Source organism: Heteronotia binoei, chromosome 19, assembly GCF_032191835.1.
Source record: "Heteronotia binoei isolate CCM8104 ecotype False Entrance Well chromosome 19, APGP_CSIRO_Hbin_v1, whole genome shotgun sequence".
Lineage (NCBI taxonomy): Eukaryota > Metazoa > Chordata > Lepidosauria > Squamata > Gekkonidae > Heteronotia > Heteronotia binoei.
Window position 1 is genome coordinate 30,098,612 of NC_083241.1, and position 21,139 is coordinate 30,119,750.

At 49.4% G+C, this 21,139-nt stretch overlaps 1 protein-coding gene across 1 annotated transcript in view; it reads right to left on the reverse strand.

Annotated features, from left to right (window-relative positions):
• Positions 1 to 3,480: 3,480 nt before the first annotated feature.
• The window catches only part of SNX1 (sorting nexin 1), a 36,972-nt gene continuing 19,313 nt past the window's right edge, over positions 3,481 to 21,139 (reverse strand). Inside the window, exons 6-15 of the mRNA XM_060260286.1 lie at positions 18,917 to 19,058; positions 16,163 to 16,241; positions 13,853 to 13,928; positions 11,338 to 11,451; positions 11,073 to 11,166; positions 9,892 to 10,097; positions 8,450 to 8,593; positions 5,660 to 5,740; positions 4,676 to 4,747; positions 3,481 to 3,928 (exon numbers count right to left, since the gene is read on the reverse strand). Coding sequence (XP_060116269.1) covers positions 3,878 to 3,928; positions 4,676 to 4,747; positions 5,660 to 5,740; positions 8,450 to 8,593; positions 9,892 to 10,097; positions 11,073 to 11,166; positions 11,338 to 11,451; positions 13,853 to 13,928; positions 16,163 to 16,241; positions 18,917 to 19,058 — 1,059 coding nt within the window. The 3' untranslated portion in view covers positions 3,481 to 3,877. The remainder of the gene's footprint in view (positions 3,929 to 4,675; positions 4,748 to 5,659; positions 5,741 to 8,449; positions 8,594 to 9,891; positions 10,098 to 11,072; positions 11,167 to 11,337; positions 11,452 to 13,852; positions 13,929 to 16,162; positions 16,242 to 18,916; positions 19,059 to 21,139) is intronic.

The following is a 21,139-nucleotide window of genomic DNA, read 5'->3' on the forward strand; positions in this document are numbered from 1 at the left end:
CTCCATTACACCTTCATGGCCAAACCCAGCAGCAGAGCAAATCCTTAATGTCAGTCAGTCTTTGGTGTTAAAAAAGCAACCCAGCACTTATTACTCAGAGCGAGTTGTGACTTTTCTGTGCTTCTGCTTCTCTTCCCCCAAGATGCACAAGGGTCACCCAAAGCAGACCAGCCTTCCAGGGGGGGGTTCTTCAAAACAAAACTGGTCAGTAGCCAAACACAGCCAGGATAGGTGCAGGAGCAGGGAAGAAATCTGCCCTCATTCTGCACCTATCCTTCTGGTTGTGGTTTGGGTATTGCCCAGGTACCTTTCTTAGGGTGCCACTAGAACATCCGTAGGGAGGGATGGCATGGTATAGCCCAATCTGGTCAGAAGCTAAGCGGGTTTGTGCTTGAATAGGAGGCCACCAAGGAAGGCTCTGCAGAGGAAGGCAATGGCCAACCACCTCTGCTTCTCATTTGTCTTCAAAGCCCTTTGCTGGGAGAAGCTGGGCAGGGTTAGTACTTGGAAGGGAGACCACCAAGGAAGGCTCTGCGGAGAAAGGCAATGGCCAACCACCTCTGCTTCTCTCTTGCCTTGAAAGCCCCTTGCTGGGGTTGCCACAATTCAGCTGCAACTTGACTTGACCACTTTACACATTCAGCACATCCGTGTCTTTGCCTACCTGCTCCCTTATACACAATATGGCAAGCCTATACAGTGGTGGAGGGTTCTAGTCCCCCGATTTCTGTTTGTGGATTAATTTCAACAACGCACCCCTTTGTTACACCCCTTTCCACAACTGAACATCTGGCACCTCTTGTGCAGCGGATAAGTGGATGAGACACAAGCCAGTTCTCTCAACATGGCGTTCAGCAGAGTCTAGTTGCTGGCCAACCAACTACAGCCTGACCCTGGTGTGTTACAGGAGAGCCCAATGTCGCCACTGGTTGCAGACAGCTGCCAATGAAAAAGCAACCACCGTCAAAACTGTAAATAGATACTCAGGGCCTTCGGATCATGACTCCTGCTGGGAGAGATTGCACCTTTTCTCAGAATACAGGCACTGGCTGCAGAAATACCCAAGCAACTCACTCTGAAAGGAGAAGCAGCTCAGGACCAGGGGAAGAGAGGAAGCTGCAAAAGGGATTTGGCCTGTTCTTATTAAGGGAGGGGGAAGAGATTCTACACCGCTGCAGCTACACCACGTTCTGAAGACAGCAGGCCCCACCCACAGCATCTAGGAGAGCCAGTGTGGTGTTGTGCAGTGCTCCTTCTAAGCTGTGGAAACTTGTCAGCAAAAATTCTACTTTGCGAGCTGCTGCATAAAGTAGTTTGCTCTGGGGTCATCCTTCTTCCGCTAAGACAGAGATCTGTGAGCTGGAGGCTAAAAAAACTGCAAGCTAGCTCACACTAATTCAGCTTAGAGGGAACACTGGTATAGTGGTTAAGTGTTGGGATTTGAATCCCACCCCCCCATGTCATCAAAGATCACTGGGCAGAACCAGTCACACTTTCACATAAGAGAAGTCATGTGGGATCAGGCCAATGACCCATCCAGTCCAACACACTGTACACACAGTGGCCAAAAAACCCCAGGTGCCATCAGGAGCTCCATCAGTGGGGCCAGGACACTAGAGGTCCTCACAGTTGCCCCTCCCAAGCACCCTCACAGCCTAACCTACCTCACAGGATTGTTGCGAGGCTACAATGGAGAACGATGTTAGCTGCTTTGGGTCCCCCACTGTGGAGAAAGGCTGAGGTACCAACGTACAAATCACACACAGCCTTCATCGTTCCAGTTTCCAGCAGCGCTTGAACAAGCAAGCCAATAAGTACCCTTCTCCCAGATAAGGGGGGGGGGGCATTTGTCAAAGCAGAACATACTGAAGCCGCTTCTCTCTTCTGCGTCCTCGACTCCTTTTGACGTCAGCTCCAGCCTCTTTACGTCTGTCTAAAACGAAGCAGGTGGAATGTTTCTGAGATTGACGCCACTTTCTCCTAGCCAAGATGTACCAAGGCAGCCCACAGAGGGAAGACACAGCCGTCCGTAACCTTTTCGGTTTAAACAGGCCGTGCTGGAGGAGAGCAGAGAAGCGAGAGCGAGCGTGTCTTTAGGCGGAGGTTTTCTGAAGTAGATTCGGGCCTCAGAAGGGTTTAGGAACATGGGAGCCCCATTCGGGAGCTTACCCCCGACCACCAATGCAGCAGTAGAACCCAGAGCAAAAAAAAAAAGGTGGACAAGAACCTTCCTCTTCCCAGCTTGATCCTAATTCTACTGAAAGTAAAACCTGTAAGTCAGCTGCGGCAGGAGGGAAGGATTTGTGCAAAGCTGCAGCACAGAGCAAGTCTGCCAGGAAGCCTCCCCTCCCCAACATTCAAGGCCAGCAGCCGCTTACGAGACCCACAAGTGAGCTGAAAAGTAGCTGAATGCTGTGTTTTGGTTTACTGTGGGGCCCGCAGCTCAGTGATAGTTAACTTTCGCTTTGCAAAGACAAGGACCCAATTTTAGTCTTTGGTGGCATTGCCAGCTCTACAAGCTCAGGTTACGGGTCTTGGGAAGGGTCTGTCTCTAGCTGAGATCCTGAAGTGCTGCTGCCGGTCAGAGGAGGCGACGTTGAGCAACAGAGACCAAGGATCTCACCCTGTTGAAAGGATGCAGCTCTCTGAAGGGGCGAGAATTTGCGGCAAAGGAAACTGAAGCCCCGTAGTGCCAGTTTGGTGTAGCAGTTAAGAGTGCGGACTCTAATCTGGGAGAACTGGGTTTGATTCCCCACTCCTTCTCCACATGAACCCTGCCGGGTGACCTTGGGTCAGTCACAAGCTCTCTCAGAGCCGTCTCTCGAGAGCAGTTCTCAAAAGAGCTTTCTCAGCCCCACCTACTTCACAGGGTGCCTGTTGTGGGGAAAGGAAGGGAAGGAGGTTGTAAGTCGCTCTGAGACTCTGAGTGAAGGGTGCGATATAAATCCAATATAAATCCATTCATTTTAGCTGTGTTGGTCTGCAGGAGAAGAGCCGAGACCAGGTTTTTGGGCTATAACAGGGGTGGCCAAACGGTGGCTTGGGAGCCACATGTGGCTCTTTCATATATTGTGTGGCTCTTGATGGCCCCGCTGCCCCATCAGCTGTCTTTAAATCACTTCTCCAAGCCAAGCCAACCGGGGATTTGGAGAAAGCATTCAAAGTTGAAGTTGCTTTCTTTCCACTTCTCCTTCCTCCCAAATCTATTTTCCTGACTGGCAGCTCATTCTATGTGGCTCTTACATTAAGCAAGTTTGGCCACCCCTGAGCTTTCGAAAGTCAAAGCTTCGGAACCTGACAAAGGGCGCTTGGATTCTTCAAAGGAACGTCTTCTTGGTCTCGTTAAGGCGCTCCTGGACTCAAAATCTAGCTGTTCTACTGCAAAAGTCTACCCCCCTCCCACTCCAGCTCAGCCATTGGAGCAGACCAGTGGCTCCGCCCCCCCCAGAAGTCAAGAAAGAGGGAGAGTCGGCCACCACGCCCTGATGCTGCAGTTTTATTATACATTCTTTATGGCATGGCTGGGGTCACAGGAAGCTTTCCCTGGGCCCTGGACCAAAGTCAGAAAAATACACTTCAGACCCCTGCCTCAGCTTGGCTACCTACAGCAGGGCCTCAAGGCTTTTTTTAAAGCAGGAAAACTAGTTTCTCTTCAAATAGGAAAATAGATATATTTATATGTTGTGTGCATATGAACCTAGACGGGGGGGAGGGGGGAATATACAGTTAGAAGAGTTACTAGTTGGGGAAGCCGCTCTTTGGGGAGGGATTGAGTCTATCAGCTCTGAGGAGGGCGGGATCCATCTGAAAGGCCAAGGAGGTGTAACGTAGTCAAGGCAGTCTTGTCCGGAGTGGGAAGACGTTTGCTCGGTCCTGGTTAAGAGATGGCCTTGGCCTCCGGCAGGAACGCATCCCAGTACTTGACGAGCTGCAGAGGACAAGCGGGAGAGGACGGGGCAATGAGCAAGCGTGGCAGCCAACATGGGAAGGCGGCAAATCCCCCGCTCAATGTTGCTCTCCAAGGAGGGGGCAGCTCTTGAGAACCTGGCAGTCTTCAGGTTTGATCTCTGGGCCCCTGCCCTGGATGGCCTAGGCCAGGGGTGGCCACACTTACTTAACCACATACAATAAATGTCAGTTGTTTGAGAGCTGGGAGGGAGGGAAGAAGGAAGGAAGGAAGGAAAACAGATGGAGGAAGGAGGGAGAGAGGTAGAAGGAAAGCAACTTTAACTTTAAACGCATTCCTGAAGCTGCTAGCTGGCTTGGAGAAATGATTTAAAGAGTTGCCTTCTCCAAGCTGGCCGAGTGGACAGTGGGGGCTTTGAAAGCCACACGATACGTGTGAAAGAGCCACACGTGGCTCCCAAGCTGTCGTTTGGCCACCCCTGGCCTAGGCTAACCTGATTGCATCAGGCGCTAAGCAAGGTCAGCCCTGGTCAGTATTTGGCAGGGAGACCACCAGGGCCGTGGCTGGAGCCTGTCTCTCTTGCAAAGGGCCAGGGCTACCCCACTAGACAGCCCCTGCGTGAAAGCCGACACCCACGTCTGATAGGGACAGCTACGGGCACTGTGCGTGACAAGCAGCTAGCGTGCATCTTAACTGGGACACGCTGGTTTTCAGGGCCTCTCTAAAGTCAACCAGGGAAGAAGCACTCCGCCTTGTTCACTAGCTCACCTGTTGCTGCGAATGCAAGAGGGTCTCCAGGTACTTGGTCACGTTGGTCCGGAAGTCCTTTGTTTTTTCTCTCTGAGGAAAAAGGGGGTGTGGGGAAAATGTAAGAGCTGATTAGCGCTTTTCCACAGGGAAACAGCAACAAGGCAAGAGCTGGGGTTTGGACGACAGCTCCCGGCGCTCTCCTCCTCCGTTTGTACAGCTACATTAATGTTATCCATCTATACCAGGGGTGGCCAAACTTGCTTTACATAAGAGCCACACAGAATAAATGTCAGATGTTTGAGAGCCATAGGACATGAACGTCAGATGCTGGAGGGAGGGAGAGAGGCAAATAGATGGGGAGGGAGAAGGGAAGAGAGGGGGAAAGAAAGCAACTTTAACTTTAAATGCCTTCTCCAAGCCGCTCACCGGCTTGGCGAAGTGATTTCAAGAGAGAAATACCTTCTCCAAGCTGGCCAACAGGGTGGTGGGGGCTTTGAGATCCACACAATATGTGTGAAAGAGCCACGTGTGGCTTCCGAGCCACAGTTTGGCCACCTCTTATCTATACAATCCCAGGCCACAAAAGGAACTAGTCTTCGAGCTGATGCAACGATTGCTGAGCCAACAGCAGCTCTTCTACAGCCACCCTCCAGCTGTGAGGCCAGTTTTGTGGTTTTAAAATTTAAATTTAAAAGCAGGTGCCTGCCTAGTCATACATCAACCTGGCAGGAGAGACCCCATGCCAGAGGGGTGACCTGCAGCAGTTGCCAGAAATCCATGTGGAGCTGTGCCCTCCCTTTCCTTTGATTGTGCAACTCTGGCTGCATCCTGGCAAACACAAGGAGAGGCCAACGACAGCCTTGGCACAAGAACAGCATCCCTGTCCAATGCAGTCTGCCGAACTCTCCCACCCTCCCAGCAGCAGGTGGCCCACCAGCTCCACAGTTTGCCACCCTCCGACCTCCGGCCGAGCGGCTGCCATCTCCGACACGACCCCCGTACCTCAAACCGCAACACCTCTTTTCGGAGAACAGCTGAGATCCGCTCAAACTCTCGTTCGTACTGTGTCACTCGCGATTCCCACTGGGAAAGAGAAGCGATTGTTAAGACCAGCATTTCCTCAAAGCTGAGTTAGCGTGAGCGAGCTCACAGATTTTTAGCCTCCGGCTCAAACATTTTTGTCTTAGCTCAGGAAGGATGACCCCAGAGCGCACTCATTTATGCACAAGCTCACAACTTTCATGCCCGTAGCTCACAAAGCAGAATTTTTTGCTCACAAGACTCTGCAGCTTAGAGGGGATATTGGTTAAGACCAGCGCTTTTTTAGTAGCAGGAACTCCTTTGCATATTAGGCCACACACCCCTGATGTAGCCAATCCTCCTGGAGCTTACAGGGGTCTTAGTACAGAGCCTACTGTAAGTCCTTGGAGGACTGGCTACATCAGGGGTGTGTGGCCTAATATGCAAAGGAGTTCCTGCTACAAAAAAAGTCCTGGTTAAGACATATGTGCTTGTCACTTTTCTCAGGCACTTTTTGTTCAAAAAGCCTCACTGTGACTGGCAAAAGTTTATCTTGTGTGCAAGTTTAATGCTCCAGGAGAATCTGTAAAGTTATTATGAAGCCCAGGAAGCCTGATAAAACAGGCAGGCTTTCCTTCTGGAAGGCGGCTCCGCGGAGGAAGGGACGGCAGAGGCCGATTCCAGAGCGCCACAGCCCTTCTGGGCCTTGTGCAGCTTATCAGGACAGAACAGCCGCAAGCCCCACAGAGAACTACTGTAGCTGCCTGGGACTGCTGGGTGGCAGGCAGACGGCATTCTGGGACTTGCAGGCCTGCCATTCCCCACTCCTCCACTTGCAGCTGCGGGAATGGCCTTGGGTCAGCCGTAGCTCTCTTACGAGCTGTTCTGTTTCAGAGCAGTTCTGGGAGAGGTCTCTCAACCCCACCTGCCTCCCAGGGTGTCTGTTGTGGGGAGAAAAAGGGAAAGGAGACTGTAAGCCACGCTTGAGTGAAGGGCAGGGTTATAAATCCGTTATCATCATCATCTCTCTTCAACTGTTGGTCAATTTCGATGTCTTAAGTTCTAGCATTTGTTTACCGGGTTCGTTACAAGGTGCTGGTTATTACTTTTAAAGCCCTTTATGGTCGAGGACCTGTCTACCTTAGGGACCGCCTCTCTCCATATGTTCCCCAGAGAGCACTGCAATCAAGCTCAAAAAACCTACTGGAAATCCCTGGGCCAAAAGAAACCAAATTAAAAACTATCAGAGAACAGGCGTTCTCTACAAAGGCTCCCCAATGGTGGAATCAACTGCCGGAAGAGGTGCGGGCCCTACGGGATCTTAACCAGTTCCATAGGGCCTGCAAAACCGCCCTCTTCCAATTAGCTTTTTAAGACGGAACTCCCGATAATATCAATAACATCGAGCCATCTTGCACATATTTTGATTGTACTATAGTGTTATACTGTTTTATTGGTTTTACTGTTTAAATTATTAACTATTGTATTTGTTTATTGTATCATGGTTCACCATGTCTTGTTAGCCGCCCTGAGCCTGCCCAGGCGGGGAATAAATAAAAGTTTATTTATTATTATTATAGCATTTCAGAATACCCTTGACCGCTTGTCTTTTCCTAAGCCCTTCTTCTTGTGCCCCCTACCCAGTCATGGTTCCATTTTCCCAGCCCCCTTCACGTGCCTCTCCTCTCGAGAAAGAAACCCCACCCACCAGTCCAGTCATTCAGCGGCCCTTTTCTCTTCCGTCTCCGAAACAGCGTTTCCAACCATTTATACTGACTTTTCCCTTTGGCCACCGCTGTGCGTGTTTACACTGAAGTTCATTTCACCAAACATCTGAAGAAGTGAGCAGTGGCCCACCAAAGCTTCTCACCCTGCCACTGAGTTGGTTAGTCTTCAAGCTGCTTCTTAAAGAGAGCCGGTTTGGTGTAGTGGTTAAGTGCGCGGACTCTTATCCGGGAGAACCGGGTTTGATTCCCCACTCCTCCACTTGCAGCTGCTGGAATGGCCTTGGGTGAGCCATAGCTCTGGCAGAAGTTGTCCTTGAAAGGGCAGCTGCTGGGAGAGCCCTCTCCAGCCCCACCCACCTCACAGGGTGTCTGTTGTGGGGGAGGAAGATAAAGGAGATTGTGAGCCGCTCTGAGTCTCTGATTCAGAGAGAAGGGCGGGGTAGAAATCTGCAATTCTTCTTCTTCTGACTCAGTCATTTTGGTGCGGTGGTTAAGTGCGCGGGCTCTTTTCTGGGGGAACCGGGTTTAATTCCCCACTCCTCCACTTGCAGCTGCTGGAATGGCCTTGGCTCAGCCGTAGCTCTCGTCGGCGATGTCCTTGAAAGGACAGCTGCTGTAAGAGCTCTCTCAGCCCCACCCGCCTCACAGGGTGTCCGTTGTGGGGGAAGAAGATATTGGAGATTGGAAGCCGCTCTGAGATTCAGAGTATAGGGCGGGATATAAACCTAGTATCATCATCTTCTCCTGGGTTTTTCCTCTGGACCTGATGAAGTGAGCAGGCACTCATGAAAGTTCCTCCCCTGCCACAAAATGTCAGTCTTTAAAGTGCTACCGGTGCTTCATTTTATTGTGAGATTCTGGAATTGTTACCGGGGGTGGTGGTGGTGGTGGAATATGCTCCCTCCAAAGCCCTCTAGCAGTGCTTCTCCATCCCCCCAGGAAGCTGTCCCCTGCAGACCACTCCTTCTCCTGAAGGAATCCCAGCGACTGGCCTAGGGTTGGGACGGCTGGGCCCCTCCTGCGCAGGTGGACTTGCCTGGCTCACCTCTGAGATCTCCTCCTTGGCCTGCTGAAGCTTGTCGGGTTTGTTGGCCCACAGCAGCCTGGCCTCCGCTTCCCGTTTCTTCTGCAGCGTGATCTGGGCGTCCTGCCAGCGCTGCCAGGCCTTCATTCGCTGGTCAAAGGCACCCTGTGGGGGAAGGAGGGAGGGAAGGGCACAGATCAGAAGCCGTCTCTCTCTCTCTCCCTCTCTCTTGCCAGTTCTTCATTCTGTCTATAGAAAGGAAGGATCAAGTCAAAATGGAGCACAGCCTGGTGCTCCAAAGTCCGTCATGCTCAGTCTTCTTGGTGCTTTGGGGGGGCAATAGTGGGAGGGTTTCTGGAGTTCTGGCCCCACTGGTGGACCTCCTGATGGCACCTGGGCTTTGGCCACTGTGTGACACAGAGTGTGGGATCGGACAGACCACTGGCCTGATCCAACATGGCTTCTCTTATGTTTGGGGCAGTGGTGCACTGTATTCTTGGTGCCTGCAGGGGAGCAACAATGGGGAGAGCTTCTGGAGTCCTGGCCCCACTGGTGGACCTCCTGATGGTACCTGGGTTTGGCCGCTGTGTGGGACCGGACGGACCACTGGCCTGACCCAACAGGGCTTTGCTTATGTTCTTACGTCCCTTTTCACAGGGCAAGAGGTTTCTCTGAGGAGACGATAAAGCAGGACTTTGCAAAGAGCTTTCAAGGGAGCGGTGCTGGCAGTGTTGTCCAGGAGCTCTTGGCCTGTGGTGCTGCCGAATGCTGTGCTGCTCTGTCACAGAAGAGCTCTGCATTGGGGCCTCTGGACATACCCCCTTGGTGCTGCAAAGGACTGGGAAGCAGGTGATGGGAAAGACCTCTCTCTGCCTGAGTCCATGAAGAGCCGCTGCTGGTATGACTAGACCAGACTGACCCTTGATGGACTGAGGGGTTGAATAGGTCCATGCAACGGGGTCAAGGCAGCAAGGGCTACCAGCATCCAAGGCTGGCTACACAAGCAGCTTAAGTCAAGGACAGTGACCCTGCCAGAAAGAAAAGGTCCCACAGATCTGATATTATGGGTTTGAGATTTGGAGCCCAGGGGATGTGGTGTATGTTTCAGGACAGCAGAGCACAAAGTGGTTTGGGCTGCAACAGCTACTCCGTTACGTTGGGGCCGTCGTCCAGCCCACGGCTGCAGGATAAGGACAGCTTTTTGCACCAAACAATGACGCATGAAGCTGCCTTACACTGAATCAGACCCTCACAGTCAGTCTTGTTTATTCAGACTGGAAGTGGCTCCCCAGGGTCTCAGGCAGAGGTCTTTCCCATCACCCAATGCCAGATCTTTTAACTGGAGGTGCCGGGGATTGAACCTGGGACCTCCTGCGTGCTAGGTGGGTGTTCTACCGCTGAGCCACAGCCCCTTTCCTATTCGGTGCGCCCGAAAAGGCAGACAACACGCGAAGAGCGCTCACCCTGACGACCGAGAGGAGGCGGATGTAGTCGCTCAGCAGCTCGGCCAGGAGGAAGAAGTCGTTGTTGGCTTGCTCTTGATGCAGCTGCTCGATCTTCTCCTCCACCTCCGCCAGCTGGGAGAGCGCCCGGGACAGGGCCGTGTTGTCCTCGGAACTCCCCAGCATGGCCAGGCTCTTGGCAAACTGGGCTGTATTCACCGACAGCTCTAAAGGAAAGGAGAAAGAGACAGGATTGGAGAGCATCAGCACAGCCGGAAGGCCGCTAGAGAGGGGCAGGAACTCGGAAGGAAGGAGAAAACTCAGCACACAGGATCTTTCCCGGCCCTATTCCGATAGCCAGGTTCTGGACTTCCTAAATGTCTGTGTGGACAAGCGAACGAACAGCAAATAGATGTGGAAGGAAATGCAGGATAAATGTATCTCCCCATGGAGCTGCAACAATTTATGCAAGCAACAGTCTGCATTTCTCAGGCAAGAACATGTGTCTGGAGCAGCGGAGGATGCGTTTTGACACAATTTGACCCCTTGTGAACACTGTACTTCATGAAATCCACCACTGGCTTTGCACCCTGGCACCTAAAGGGGTCAGCAAACACTGCAGGAGACCAAAGCAGCTGCAGAGAACTCTGAAGGCTGGCACCCTGATCTCATAGCCCTGAAGACGAATGTTGAATGTGGCTGCTGGCAGGGCAGCATCTCTTCCTTCCCCCACCTCCCTGGAAGCTTTCCTCCCCCTCCCCGGCTGAAAACCAAAGGTGTTCCTGGAGGAGGAGGAGGAGATGGAAAAGAAGACTGCAGATTTATACCCCACCCTTCTCTCTGAATCAGAGACTCAGAGTGGCTTACAATCTCCTATATCTTCTCACCCCACAACAGACACCCTGTGAGGCGGATGGGGCTGAGAGAGCTCTGACAGAAGCTGCCCTTTCAAGGACAACTCCTACGAGAGCTATGGCTGACCCAAGGCCATTCCAGCAGCTGCAAGTGAAGGAGTGGGGAATCAAATCCCGTTCTCCCAGATAAGAATCCGCACACTTAACCACCACACCAAACTGGCTCTCCTGTTAGCCATGAAAGCAAGAGTGGCTCCACCCCTCAGCCTACTCAAGATCCCGCAAAGAGGGAGATTTTTTCACCTGGCTCAGGTGTCCCTGGAGCCCTATAAGCCGCTCAGACATTACCTTTCCTGTGGTTCACCAGCAGCTCTACAGCAGCGTGTAGTTTCCGCAGGCGCTGCTCCTCACACTCCACCTCCTGCAGCTTCTCTTCGAACCACTGAAAGGGAGAGATGGAGATGCCGAGTTCTCCGTTAAGTTTTGATCCTGCAGGCTCATGTACCCGTTCCCGAAACAGTTCCCGAGGAGGGGGGAGGTAGTTTGTATCATGAGTTGTGTATGATACGCAATGAGGCTAGACAGACTCCAAAGGAAATGTCAAAGGCCTTACGATGTCGGATTCATTCATCTTGATGGTCATCTTGCTGACCGCATCGGTGGCTCTGTTGAACATCTTCAGCAGGCCAGCTCCACTTAGCGTCTGGGTGCTGATCGCTCGGGGGAGCTGGAAGAAGGTAAAACGCTCATCACCCATCAGGCTACTGAACATGGGGCTAACTGAATTTTGAACACTGTTTCAGAGGGTAGCTGTGCTGATCTGGAGTAGAACATCTAGATTTGAGTCTAGTAGCACCCAAAGAGACCTACAAGATTTTTGGTGTATGAGCTTTTGACGAAGGGAGCTTTGACTCTCGGAAAAATCATACCCCCAAAATCTTGGTCTCTATGGTGCTACCGGACTTGAATCTAGCTGAATTCATGAACTAAGAGGCTGGCAAATGCAGTGGGAACGATGGGCCAATAAGAAACCTCTGGAAGGCCAGAGACAATAGAAGCCAATCCATTCTTGGCAAGCACTTTGAAAGCTTGGGATATAAACAAACTGGCACCATTAATATCTCCACTCTCTACATTTATAGGACAACCTGCTCTACATGACTACTCCTTTCATATTTGGCGGCAGAAAAATATAGAATTATAGACGTTGTAAGTCAGGGTAAAATATAAGACAAACTAATATTAGATGCAAAAGGTAATTTTGTCAACCCGTGGTATCAATAAATGCAAATAGGATATTTATTACACACCCCTGAAATTCAGCAATGTCTTAATGATAACTGCATTTTTTTGAAAACTGAAATTTTGATTTAAAAACCACATTTGTCATACAAGAGATATATCTCTGTTATTTATAAAATTCTACTATATACTTATGCTAAAGGGTTGCCCTCTTATGTTAAATACTGGCAAAAAGATCTTAATTTTAACAAACCACCAGATCGATGGAAACTAATGTGGAGGTCTTCAACATTTAGAGCTGACAATGTTTCAGTTAGGTTAAAAAAAAGTGCAAGCACCAGTCATTTCTCACTCTGGGGTGACGTTGCTTTCACGGCAGATTTTTTATGGGGTGGTTTGCCATTGGCTTCCCCAGTTAGCTACACTTTCCCCCCAGCAAGCTGGGTACTCATTTTACCAACCTCAGAAGGATGGAAGGTTGAGTCAACCTCGAGCCAGCTACCTGAACTCAGCTTCCGCCGGGATTGAACTCAGGTCATGAGCAGAGTTTAGGACTGCAGTACTGCAGCTTTACCACGGGGCTCTTTTCAATTAGGACACAGCATAAAGAGGCAATTCTTTGTGCATAAAATGAAGTTTTTGTGGGGTAAGGTACCATCGTATTAATGTTTTCTACAATTTAATTAGGACCCGTGGCGCAGAGTGTTAAAGCTGCAGTACTGCAGTCCTAAGCTCTGCTCACGACCTGAGTTTGATCCCTGGCAGAAGCTGGGTTTTCAGGTAGCCGACTCCAGGTTGACTCAGCCTTCCATCCTTCTGAGGTCAGCTTGCTGGGGGGAAAGTGTAGATGATTGGGGAAGGCAATAGCAAACCACCCCGTAAAAAAGTCTGCCGTGAAAACATTGTGAGAGCAATGTCACCTCAGAGTCGGAAACGACTGGTGCTTGCACAGGGATCTTACCCCACAAAAACTTCATTTTAGGCACAAAGATTTGCCCCTTTATGCTGGAAGAGCTGTAATGTTTTACGCACTGTTGGTGGGATTGTGCTATGATAAAAACATCTTGGAAACTAACAGTAAAACAAATCTATATTACTCATTTTAATATTCCTTTTAAAATGGAAATTCTGGTCTTGAACATGTGGAGTATAGGGCCTCCAAGACCAACCTTCTTAACACTCTTGGAATATTTATGTGCAGCCACGAGGGTAGTAATTGCAAAATTTTTGAAATCCTCTAAAAACCTCACAATTGGGGATTGGCTTCAAAAAGTTCTGGAATTTTGTATTTTAGACAAAATCTCAGATTCTCTCACCCAACAAGGAGATATATTTGATTCTAAATCTGTGACAGTCTGGTTTGGAAATATATATATGTATGTATGTATATGTATATATATATTTAAAAACCCAAGAAACCTAAGGATCAATTCCAAACAGAAAACAGACAATAACCACTAGAATGTTGATCGCCTTATTCTGCGCAATGTGGTCTTCGTGAATGCTAGGAGACCCACAGCACCCCACCAAATGCAGCAAAAGAACTATATGCAAAAGCCCTCCAGGTGCTCGCAAAAATCCCTTTACGCAAAACTGCTCCGGATGACCCCTCATTATGCAAACGGCTCTGGATGGCCCCTCATTCTGCAATCAGCTTCTTTTTGCATCAACTGAAACTACGATGGGAACTTTGTGGTTTTTCCCCCATTTCCTCCACTGGACTGGTCACGAACCCATCAGTGATTTGGAAAGTGCAAGTCCCTGCAATGCATTTAAAGCCTGTATATGTCTGACTTCCTCACAAGACGGGGAGTTTCCCCAAAAAGCCACATCAGAGAAGTTCAACCTGCAAGCACAGGCCCAGACAAGTGTGAGGGCAAACCCACCTCCTCTTTTTCCAAGAATTCGCGGACGTCTGGGTCCTGTAGCATAGTCGGGTGACTGACGGTTCTTTGAAGATACCTGGAGCAGAACGATAACACAAGGATTCTTCCCTTTAAAAAAAAAATCCCTGACACTGCTTCATCTCTTTAAAACACAGCACTTTGGATGAAGACAGCCATTTGTTGAAGAGCCCATGTTTAGGGGCACTCTCCTTTAACTAAATGTGGGGGTGGGGGGGGGAGAATTCTCTGATCTGTACACTCAAAACAGAAAGGCCTTTGCAAAACTATGGAGAAGTCTTGTGGGAAAAGCTGATTTCAGCTGCAGGGGTGTTTAGGCAAGGGCAGCAGTTTTGCTGCAAATGGGGCTGAGAGCAAGTAGAAGGTAAAGAAGGACTTTTCTCTCTTTCTCACAATACAAGAACTCGCGAGCACTCAATGAAATTGCTGAGCAGTCAGGTTAGAACAGATAAAAGGAAGTACTTCTTCACCCAAAGGGTGATTAACACATGGGATTCACTGCCACAGGAGGTTCATGCATAGACAGCTTCAAGAGGGGATTTGATAAGCGTATGGAGCAGAGGTCCATCAGTGGTTATTAGCCACAGTGTCTTGTTGGAACTCTCTGTCTGGGGCAAGTGATGCTCTGTATTCTTGGTGATTGGGAGGGGGAACAGTGTGATGGCCCCACTGATGGACCTCCTGATGGCGCCTGGCTTTTTTGTTGGCCACTATGTGACACAGGGTGTTGGTCTGGATGAGCCATTGGCCTGATCCAACATGGCTTCTCTTCTTAAGGATGGCAACCTGGATGGTGAGTCTACAGCATGTTCGAGAGTTACACTCTTGCTTTACAAGCAAAGTTAATCATGGCTTGAATTTGACTTTGCAAATGACGAGGACTCTTTTTTGAGTTGACTGTCACCGCTGGAAGGGGACAGCCCGAGGAATGCAGAACCAAAACTGGAAAGGCACAGCTTCCTCTATTGGTTCTCCCTTCTGGGGAGCGGGATGGGGAGGAGCATACAGGAAAGCAGCTTTCAGGATCCACACTTCGCTTGAACCCCAGGGCTAGAAGAAACACAGGATTCCTGAATGTATTCAAATCTGCTTTTAAATAAAAGGGATACTTTATTCATTATGGAACCAAGTCCAGGGTTGGGAGGGTGGCAGTCCAGAATTCTTACAGAATAGGGGCTGAAAAAGTTTCCGTAGGGAACTACTCCAGAGGCGTGCAGATGTAGCATGTGACCCTGGCTCCTTTGGAAAAGGCAACTCTGTAGCTTAGGAGATGCACTGTACACACAAAAACCCTGCGGTTCAATATTTGTGTGTGTGTGTGTGTGTGTGTGTAGGACTGGGGAAGCCCTCTGCTTGGAAAGGGACTCCGACCTCTTTGAGCCTGTGGGCCCCCCTGGGATTCCGACACAGCCCGGGAAGCACAGCCACAAAATGGCTGCTGCAGGAGTTGGAAGCCAGACATAAAAATGGCTGTCGCAGCTTCCCTTCAGTCACACTGCGAAGATCCTTGTGCTGCGGTGGCAGCGGCTCCTGCCAAAGCAGTGCTTTTCTTTCGTGATCTGCACAGCCAACTGAATCTCCAATAGCCAATTTGAAGCCTCACTCAGCAAAAGCCCCGTTAACTTTCTAAAAAATACTCGGGCACCAGAAAAGGCGTCAGCAGGAGCCATAACGCCTGTGAGCACAATGTTGGGGACCCTTCGCTTAGATTAACAGCCGGTGAGTGGAGGGCTAGATGGCCCAACGGCCTGACTCTATCTGAAGTGAGCAGTGTCTCACGGAAGTTCCTACCCTGCCGCAATCGTGTTAGTCTTTAAGGTGGCCAAACTGCCACTCGGGAGCCACGTGTGGCACTTTCACACATACTGTGTGGCTCTCAAAGCCCCCACCGCCCTGTCAGCCAGCTTGGAGAAGGCGTTTCTCTCTTTAAACCACTTCTCCAAGCCAAGCCAGAGAATGCATTTGAAGTTGCTTTCTTTCCACCTCCATCTCCCTCCCCCATCTATTCGCCTGCCTTCCTGCTTTCAAACATCCGACATCCATCTCTTGCGACTCTCAAACATCGGACGTTTGTTCTATGTCGCTCTTACATTAAGCAAGTTTGGCCGCCCCTGCTTTAAGGTGCTCCTAGATTCTTGCTTTTTTTTTTGCTGCTGCTGCAGGCAGACTGACATGGCTACCTGCCTTCGTCTGACTCTACATAACACAAGTAAGACATTGCCTTACAGAAGGAAGCAGGGCCAACGGAACAACTGGTGGTTTTCTTTGAGGCCATCCACGGTCGATACCCACCTTTCTAAAGCAGCTCGTCTTTTTTCTAAGAACTCTGTGGAGGAGGAGTCTTCTTTCCCAACTTTGACTTTGGTCATTCCTAAAGAGAAGGGGTGGGAGAAAGGAGAGGGGAGAAATTAAGGACAGCCGCATGCCGCCCACACCTACAGCCTGCTTCCGTTTAAGAATGGGAGGCTACCTTAGGCAAAAGAAGAGGAGCTGATTTTTCTACCCCACCTCTCTGCCTTTAATGAGTCTCAGAGTGGCTTACAATCACTCTCCCTTCCTCTCTGCAAAGGTAGGTGGGGCTGACAGAACCGTGATCAGCCCAAGGTCACCCAGCAGGCTTCAGGCGGAGGAGTTGGGAATCAAACCCGGCTTGCCAGATTAACCACAAACCACCGCACTGTGCCTACCCTCCAAGCACCAAGAATGCAGAGCATCACTGCCCCAAAGATATGTAAAGATATGCTACTTGAAGGTTTTTAAGCAAGTCGACGACACATTTTAACAGTAAGATCTCTGGCTTACAGGGAATTCGTCTCTCAGTCTGACTGATGCAATATCTACCACTTGTATCCAGTACTCTGTTGCCCGTTTATATATCCACCGCACGTGAAGAAGTCTGCCTTCTCTAGCTCCCCCCACAAAAAAGTATTTACAGTTCTCAGTTCCTGAGTGGCAAGAGCCTGAAAGGAGGTAGGTACTACGGATATGTCATTTTTGTATCAGATTTTCCCTATGAGAGAGGCAATCGTACGGAAATCGATGTCTCCACCTTTTATCATCTAATGCACTGCTTATCACTTTCAGCAGAGATAAAATACTAACATATAACTAACCGATGGAACTCACTGTCAAAAGATGTAGCGATGGCAACGTGATTATATGCATCTAACAAGGGGACTGAATGGATTAATGGATGTTAAAATAGCACCTCCATGTTCAGAGACGATGCCCTTCTGCTAGGGCAGGGGTGGCCAAACTTATTAAACGTAAGAGCCACATAGGATAAATGTCAGATGTTTGAGAGCCACTAGGCAAGCAGACAGGCATAGAGAGGGAGAGGTGGAAATAAAGAAACTTTAACCCCAGAGGGCACTGAGGTCAATGGGTAAAAACAAAGTGACCATCCCTGGGCCGAGAGAGGTCAAACTTCAAAACACCAGAACTCGGGCCTTTTCAGCCGCGGCTCCTGCACTGTGGAACCAGCTTCCGGAGGACGTGCGGGCCCTGCGGAACCTTGACCAGTTCCGCAGGGCCTGCAAGACCGCCCTTTTCAGACAAGCCTATATTGACATCGACTGCTGAGTTGCTAGGAATAAAGAACCGCCATCTATAATACGATTACGGAACTATCTAAACTGGCAGAACCAGCGCCAAACAATTTTATTGCTGCCAGATACATTTAATGCAATTTGAACTATGTATTTTAACTTAATTAACTGGTTTTTATGTTTAATTTCCTTTTTAATTGTTAAACTTAAAGTTTTATCTATTTATGTTAATTCTGTGAAATGTTGTTAGCCGCCCTGGGCCGCCTAGGCGGGGAGGGCGGGATATAAATAAAATCTATTATTATTATTATTATATTTAATGTTACATGCATTCTCCAAATCACCAGCTGGCTTGGTTTGCAGAAGTGATTTCAAGAGAGAAATGCCTTCTCCAAGCCGGCCGACAGGGTGGTGGGAGCTTCAAGAGCCACACAGTATGTGTGAAAGAGCCACATGTGGCTCCTAGCCACAGTTTGGCCACCCCCTCTGCTAGGAGTTCCAACTGCTGGGAGACCGGGGGGGGGGGTGACAGGATTTTGTTTTGGTGTCCTGCAGGTACGCCTTCTGAGGGTACCTTGCTGTTCACAGCCAGGACACTAGACCAACTGCTCTCATCCAGCTGGCCTCTTATGGGTGTGATACAGGTGATGGAAATGTGTTCTGTGCAAAATTGTAAAGAGTCCAGTAGCATCTTTAAGGCTGACATTGCAGCATAAGCTTCCGAGAAACACTGCTCTCTTCGTCAGACGTGTTCTGTGCAGATAATCCAGTTATTGGGGGAAAGCGTGCTCCTTAAGGAAGCCATGTGAAGAGAATAATGCAGGCATATTCCCGAGCCTTCCAAGAAGCCCCTTCTGACTTTGACAGACGACGAGGCCAGAAGTGATGGGTGGCAAGTGTCAGAACTTGTAACTGTCATGTATGCTGAGCCTAATGATATTAGCCTAACCGACTCCATATTGTAAATGCCTGCTAACCAATGTTCTTGCATTCATGCTTGCTAACCAAATGCCTTTTACATTTCAAACAAACTGTAACCACTGAAGGGTGACTGATAGTCTCTGGAAAACATCTGCAGGTGTCCTTTGAAGCTAGCCTGCCAGAGCAAAGCAGCGGGGCTCCTTCCTCTGCCTTGGAGATAAGGGACCCTGGGAACAGACAACTGTCTCTTGGAGTGTGAGAAATGGTTTTATTGTTTCTGTTACCACTGTATAAAGAATGTGCCGATAGCTGTACTGGTTATCAGAGTCAACTTGTGTCTTCCCTGAACATAGTTCTCAATAAACGTCTTATACTTTTGAAACAAAGTAATGAGTCTCGTTTGAAGTTCTCCAGTTCTGACAGCAAGTTGCTGTGCCAGCATTCCCAAGTTTCACATCCAAGCCATTGTGGGAAGGCAGCCGACATGCACGGAGGGAAAAGGGCATTTGCTGAAAGATTGTTAAGCATTCAAGCAGGGTCACGCAATACAGCTAGCAAAATTACTGGGCGTCCTCACCTATCAAGCTCTTCTCGGGAGGCGGGGGAACAATGAAACCGTTCTGTGCGTGTTTCTCCGACAGCTTCTCATACAAGCCCAAGAAGTCGCTGAATCTCCTTTTCACTGAGAACTGCTTGCTCCTGAACATGGGCAAAGTGGTCTGAGAAGGGACAGGGAGACAGTGATGGGCAACACTGAACAAAATCATTAAAGAAAAAAATGACACCTAAAAACAGTCACACGCAAGAGCCGCTGAATCACCAAAAGGGCAAAAGACATTTATGCAGGGCTCTTTTTGTAGCAGGAGCTCCTTTGCATATTAGGCCACACCCCCGATGTAGCCAGTCCTCCGAGAGCTTACAGTAGGCCACGGATGTCAAACATGCGGCCTGGGGGCCGAATCAGGCTCCTGGAGGGTTCCTATCAAGCCCCCCGAGCAACCGGCTGTCATCTGCTTCCTTCTCCCTCTCTCTTGCTTCCTTCTGCATCACAGCTTGCTTTGCAAGGCTTGCTCAACTACACAGGAGCTACAGAGCAAAACCTGTATTTTTCTCCATTGGCTGAGGCTCCTCCCCTGCGGAGAAAGGGGGGGGAGGAATAGCTTGCTTTGCCAAAGCCTCTCGATTGCACAGGAGAGCTACTGAGCCAAGCCGTTCTTCCTTCTATTGGCTGAGGCTCCTCCTCCTCCTGGTCCCCTAGGGTAGGAAGGAAAGCTTCCTTTGCCCAGTTCCCTGGATCACATGGGAGAGATACAAAGAAAGCACCTTTAAGAACGACGACTGCCGATGTTTAAAGCATTTAAAAAAGTTTTTAAAAACATCTTTGTGTTTGTCTGTGTCCTTTATAAAGTTTATATCTCTGCTACTTGGCATTACATTTCAGGACACACACAGCCCGGCCCGACAAGGTCTCACTTATGTCAGATCTGGCCCTCAGAACAAATGAGTTTGACACCCTTTCAGTAGGCCCTGTAAGAACCACCCTGGAAGCTCTTGGAGGACTGGCTACATCATGGGGGTGTGGCCTACTATGCAAAGGAGTTCCTGCTAAAAAAAAAAAAACCCTGCATTTTTTAATATTTTCCAGGAAAAATTAACGTCTATACCATGTTGATTTACCAAATGCTACTGCTTCTAACGTGGAAGGCATTTGACAAGTTAGCAGTTAACATGCAATCTGCCTTACTTGGTACATTCGTAAAGAAGAACTATATCTATGTACTACCTTTTTTTATTAGGACAAACCAAAACGAACACAGAACGCTGCACACAAGGGCCTGTGTTATTCTGGCCAGGCCCAGTGTTCATCTACTTCTCTGATTCCCCACTCTTCCCCCTCAATGAACACTCACAACAGCTAACATCATTCTCCTGTCCTCCAATTTACCTTCACACCCACCCTGTCAGGTAGGTTAGGCTGGGAACACACATCTGGCCCAAGGTTACCTAGCAAGAGCCCAGGGTAGAGTGAGGAGTCAGACCCGAGTCTCTCCGATCCTTGCTCTAAACGCAACACAACACTGTTGTGGGATCCTACAACCTTTGTTCTTCAGTATATTTACGAAGTATGAGTTCGTTCATGTCTATTTTATTCAGAAAAATGGCTCTCTCTCTGCAAAAGCTTCACAAGACCATCCGATACCAAAGAGAGAGAGAGAAAATATTGACTTTAATTATATCCTGCCAGGGTTGGCAGGTCTGTGTTGGAAAATACCTGGAGACTTTGGGGGTGGAGCTAGGAGAGGGTGGGGCCTCAGCAGGGTACAACGGCACAGAGTCCACCCTTCAAAGCAGCCATTTTTTTGTGTGTGTTATCCATTGTATTCTCTCTCTCAGATTGTATTCTGTTTTCTCCAGGGGAGCTGATCTCTGCCAACTGGAGATCGCTTGTAAAAGCAGGTGATCTCCAGGCCCCATCTGGAGGATGGCAACCTTATGTCCTGCCTTTCTCCCCAATGGGGACCCAACACAGCTTACACTGGCCTGACTCAACATGGCTTCTCTTATGTTCTTATGTCACACAGAGTGTTGGACTGGATGGGACACTGGCCTGATCCAACATGGCTTCTCTTATGTCCTTATGTGACGCAGAGTGTTGGACTGGAGGGGCCACTGGCCTGATCCAACAGGGCTTCTCTTATGTTCTTATGTGACCCAGAGTGTTGGACTGGATGGGCCACTGGCCTGATCCAACATGGCTTCTCTTATGTTCTTATGTGACACAGAGTGTTGGACTGGATGG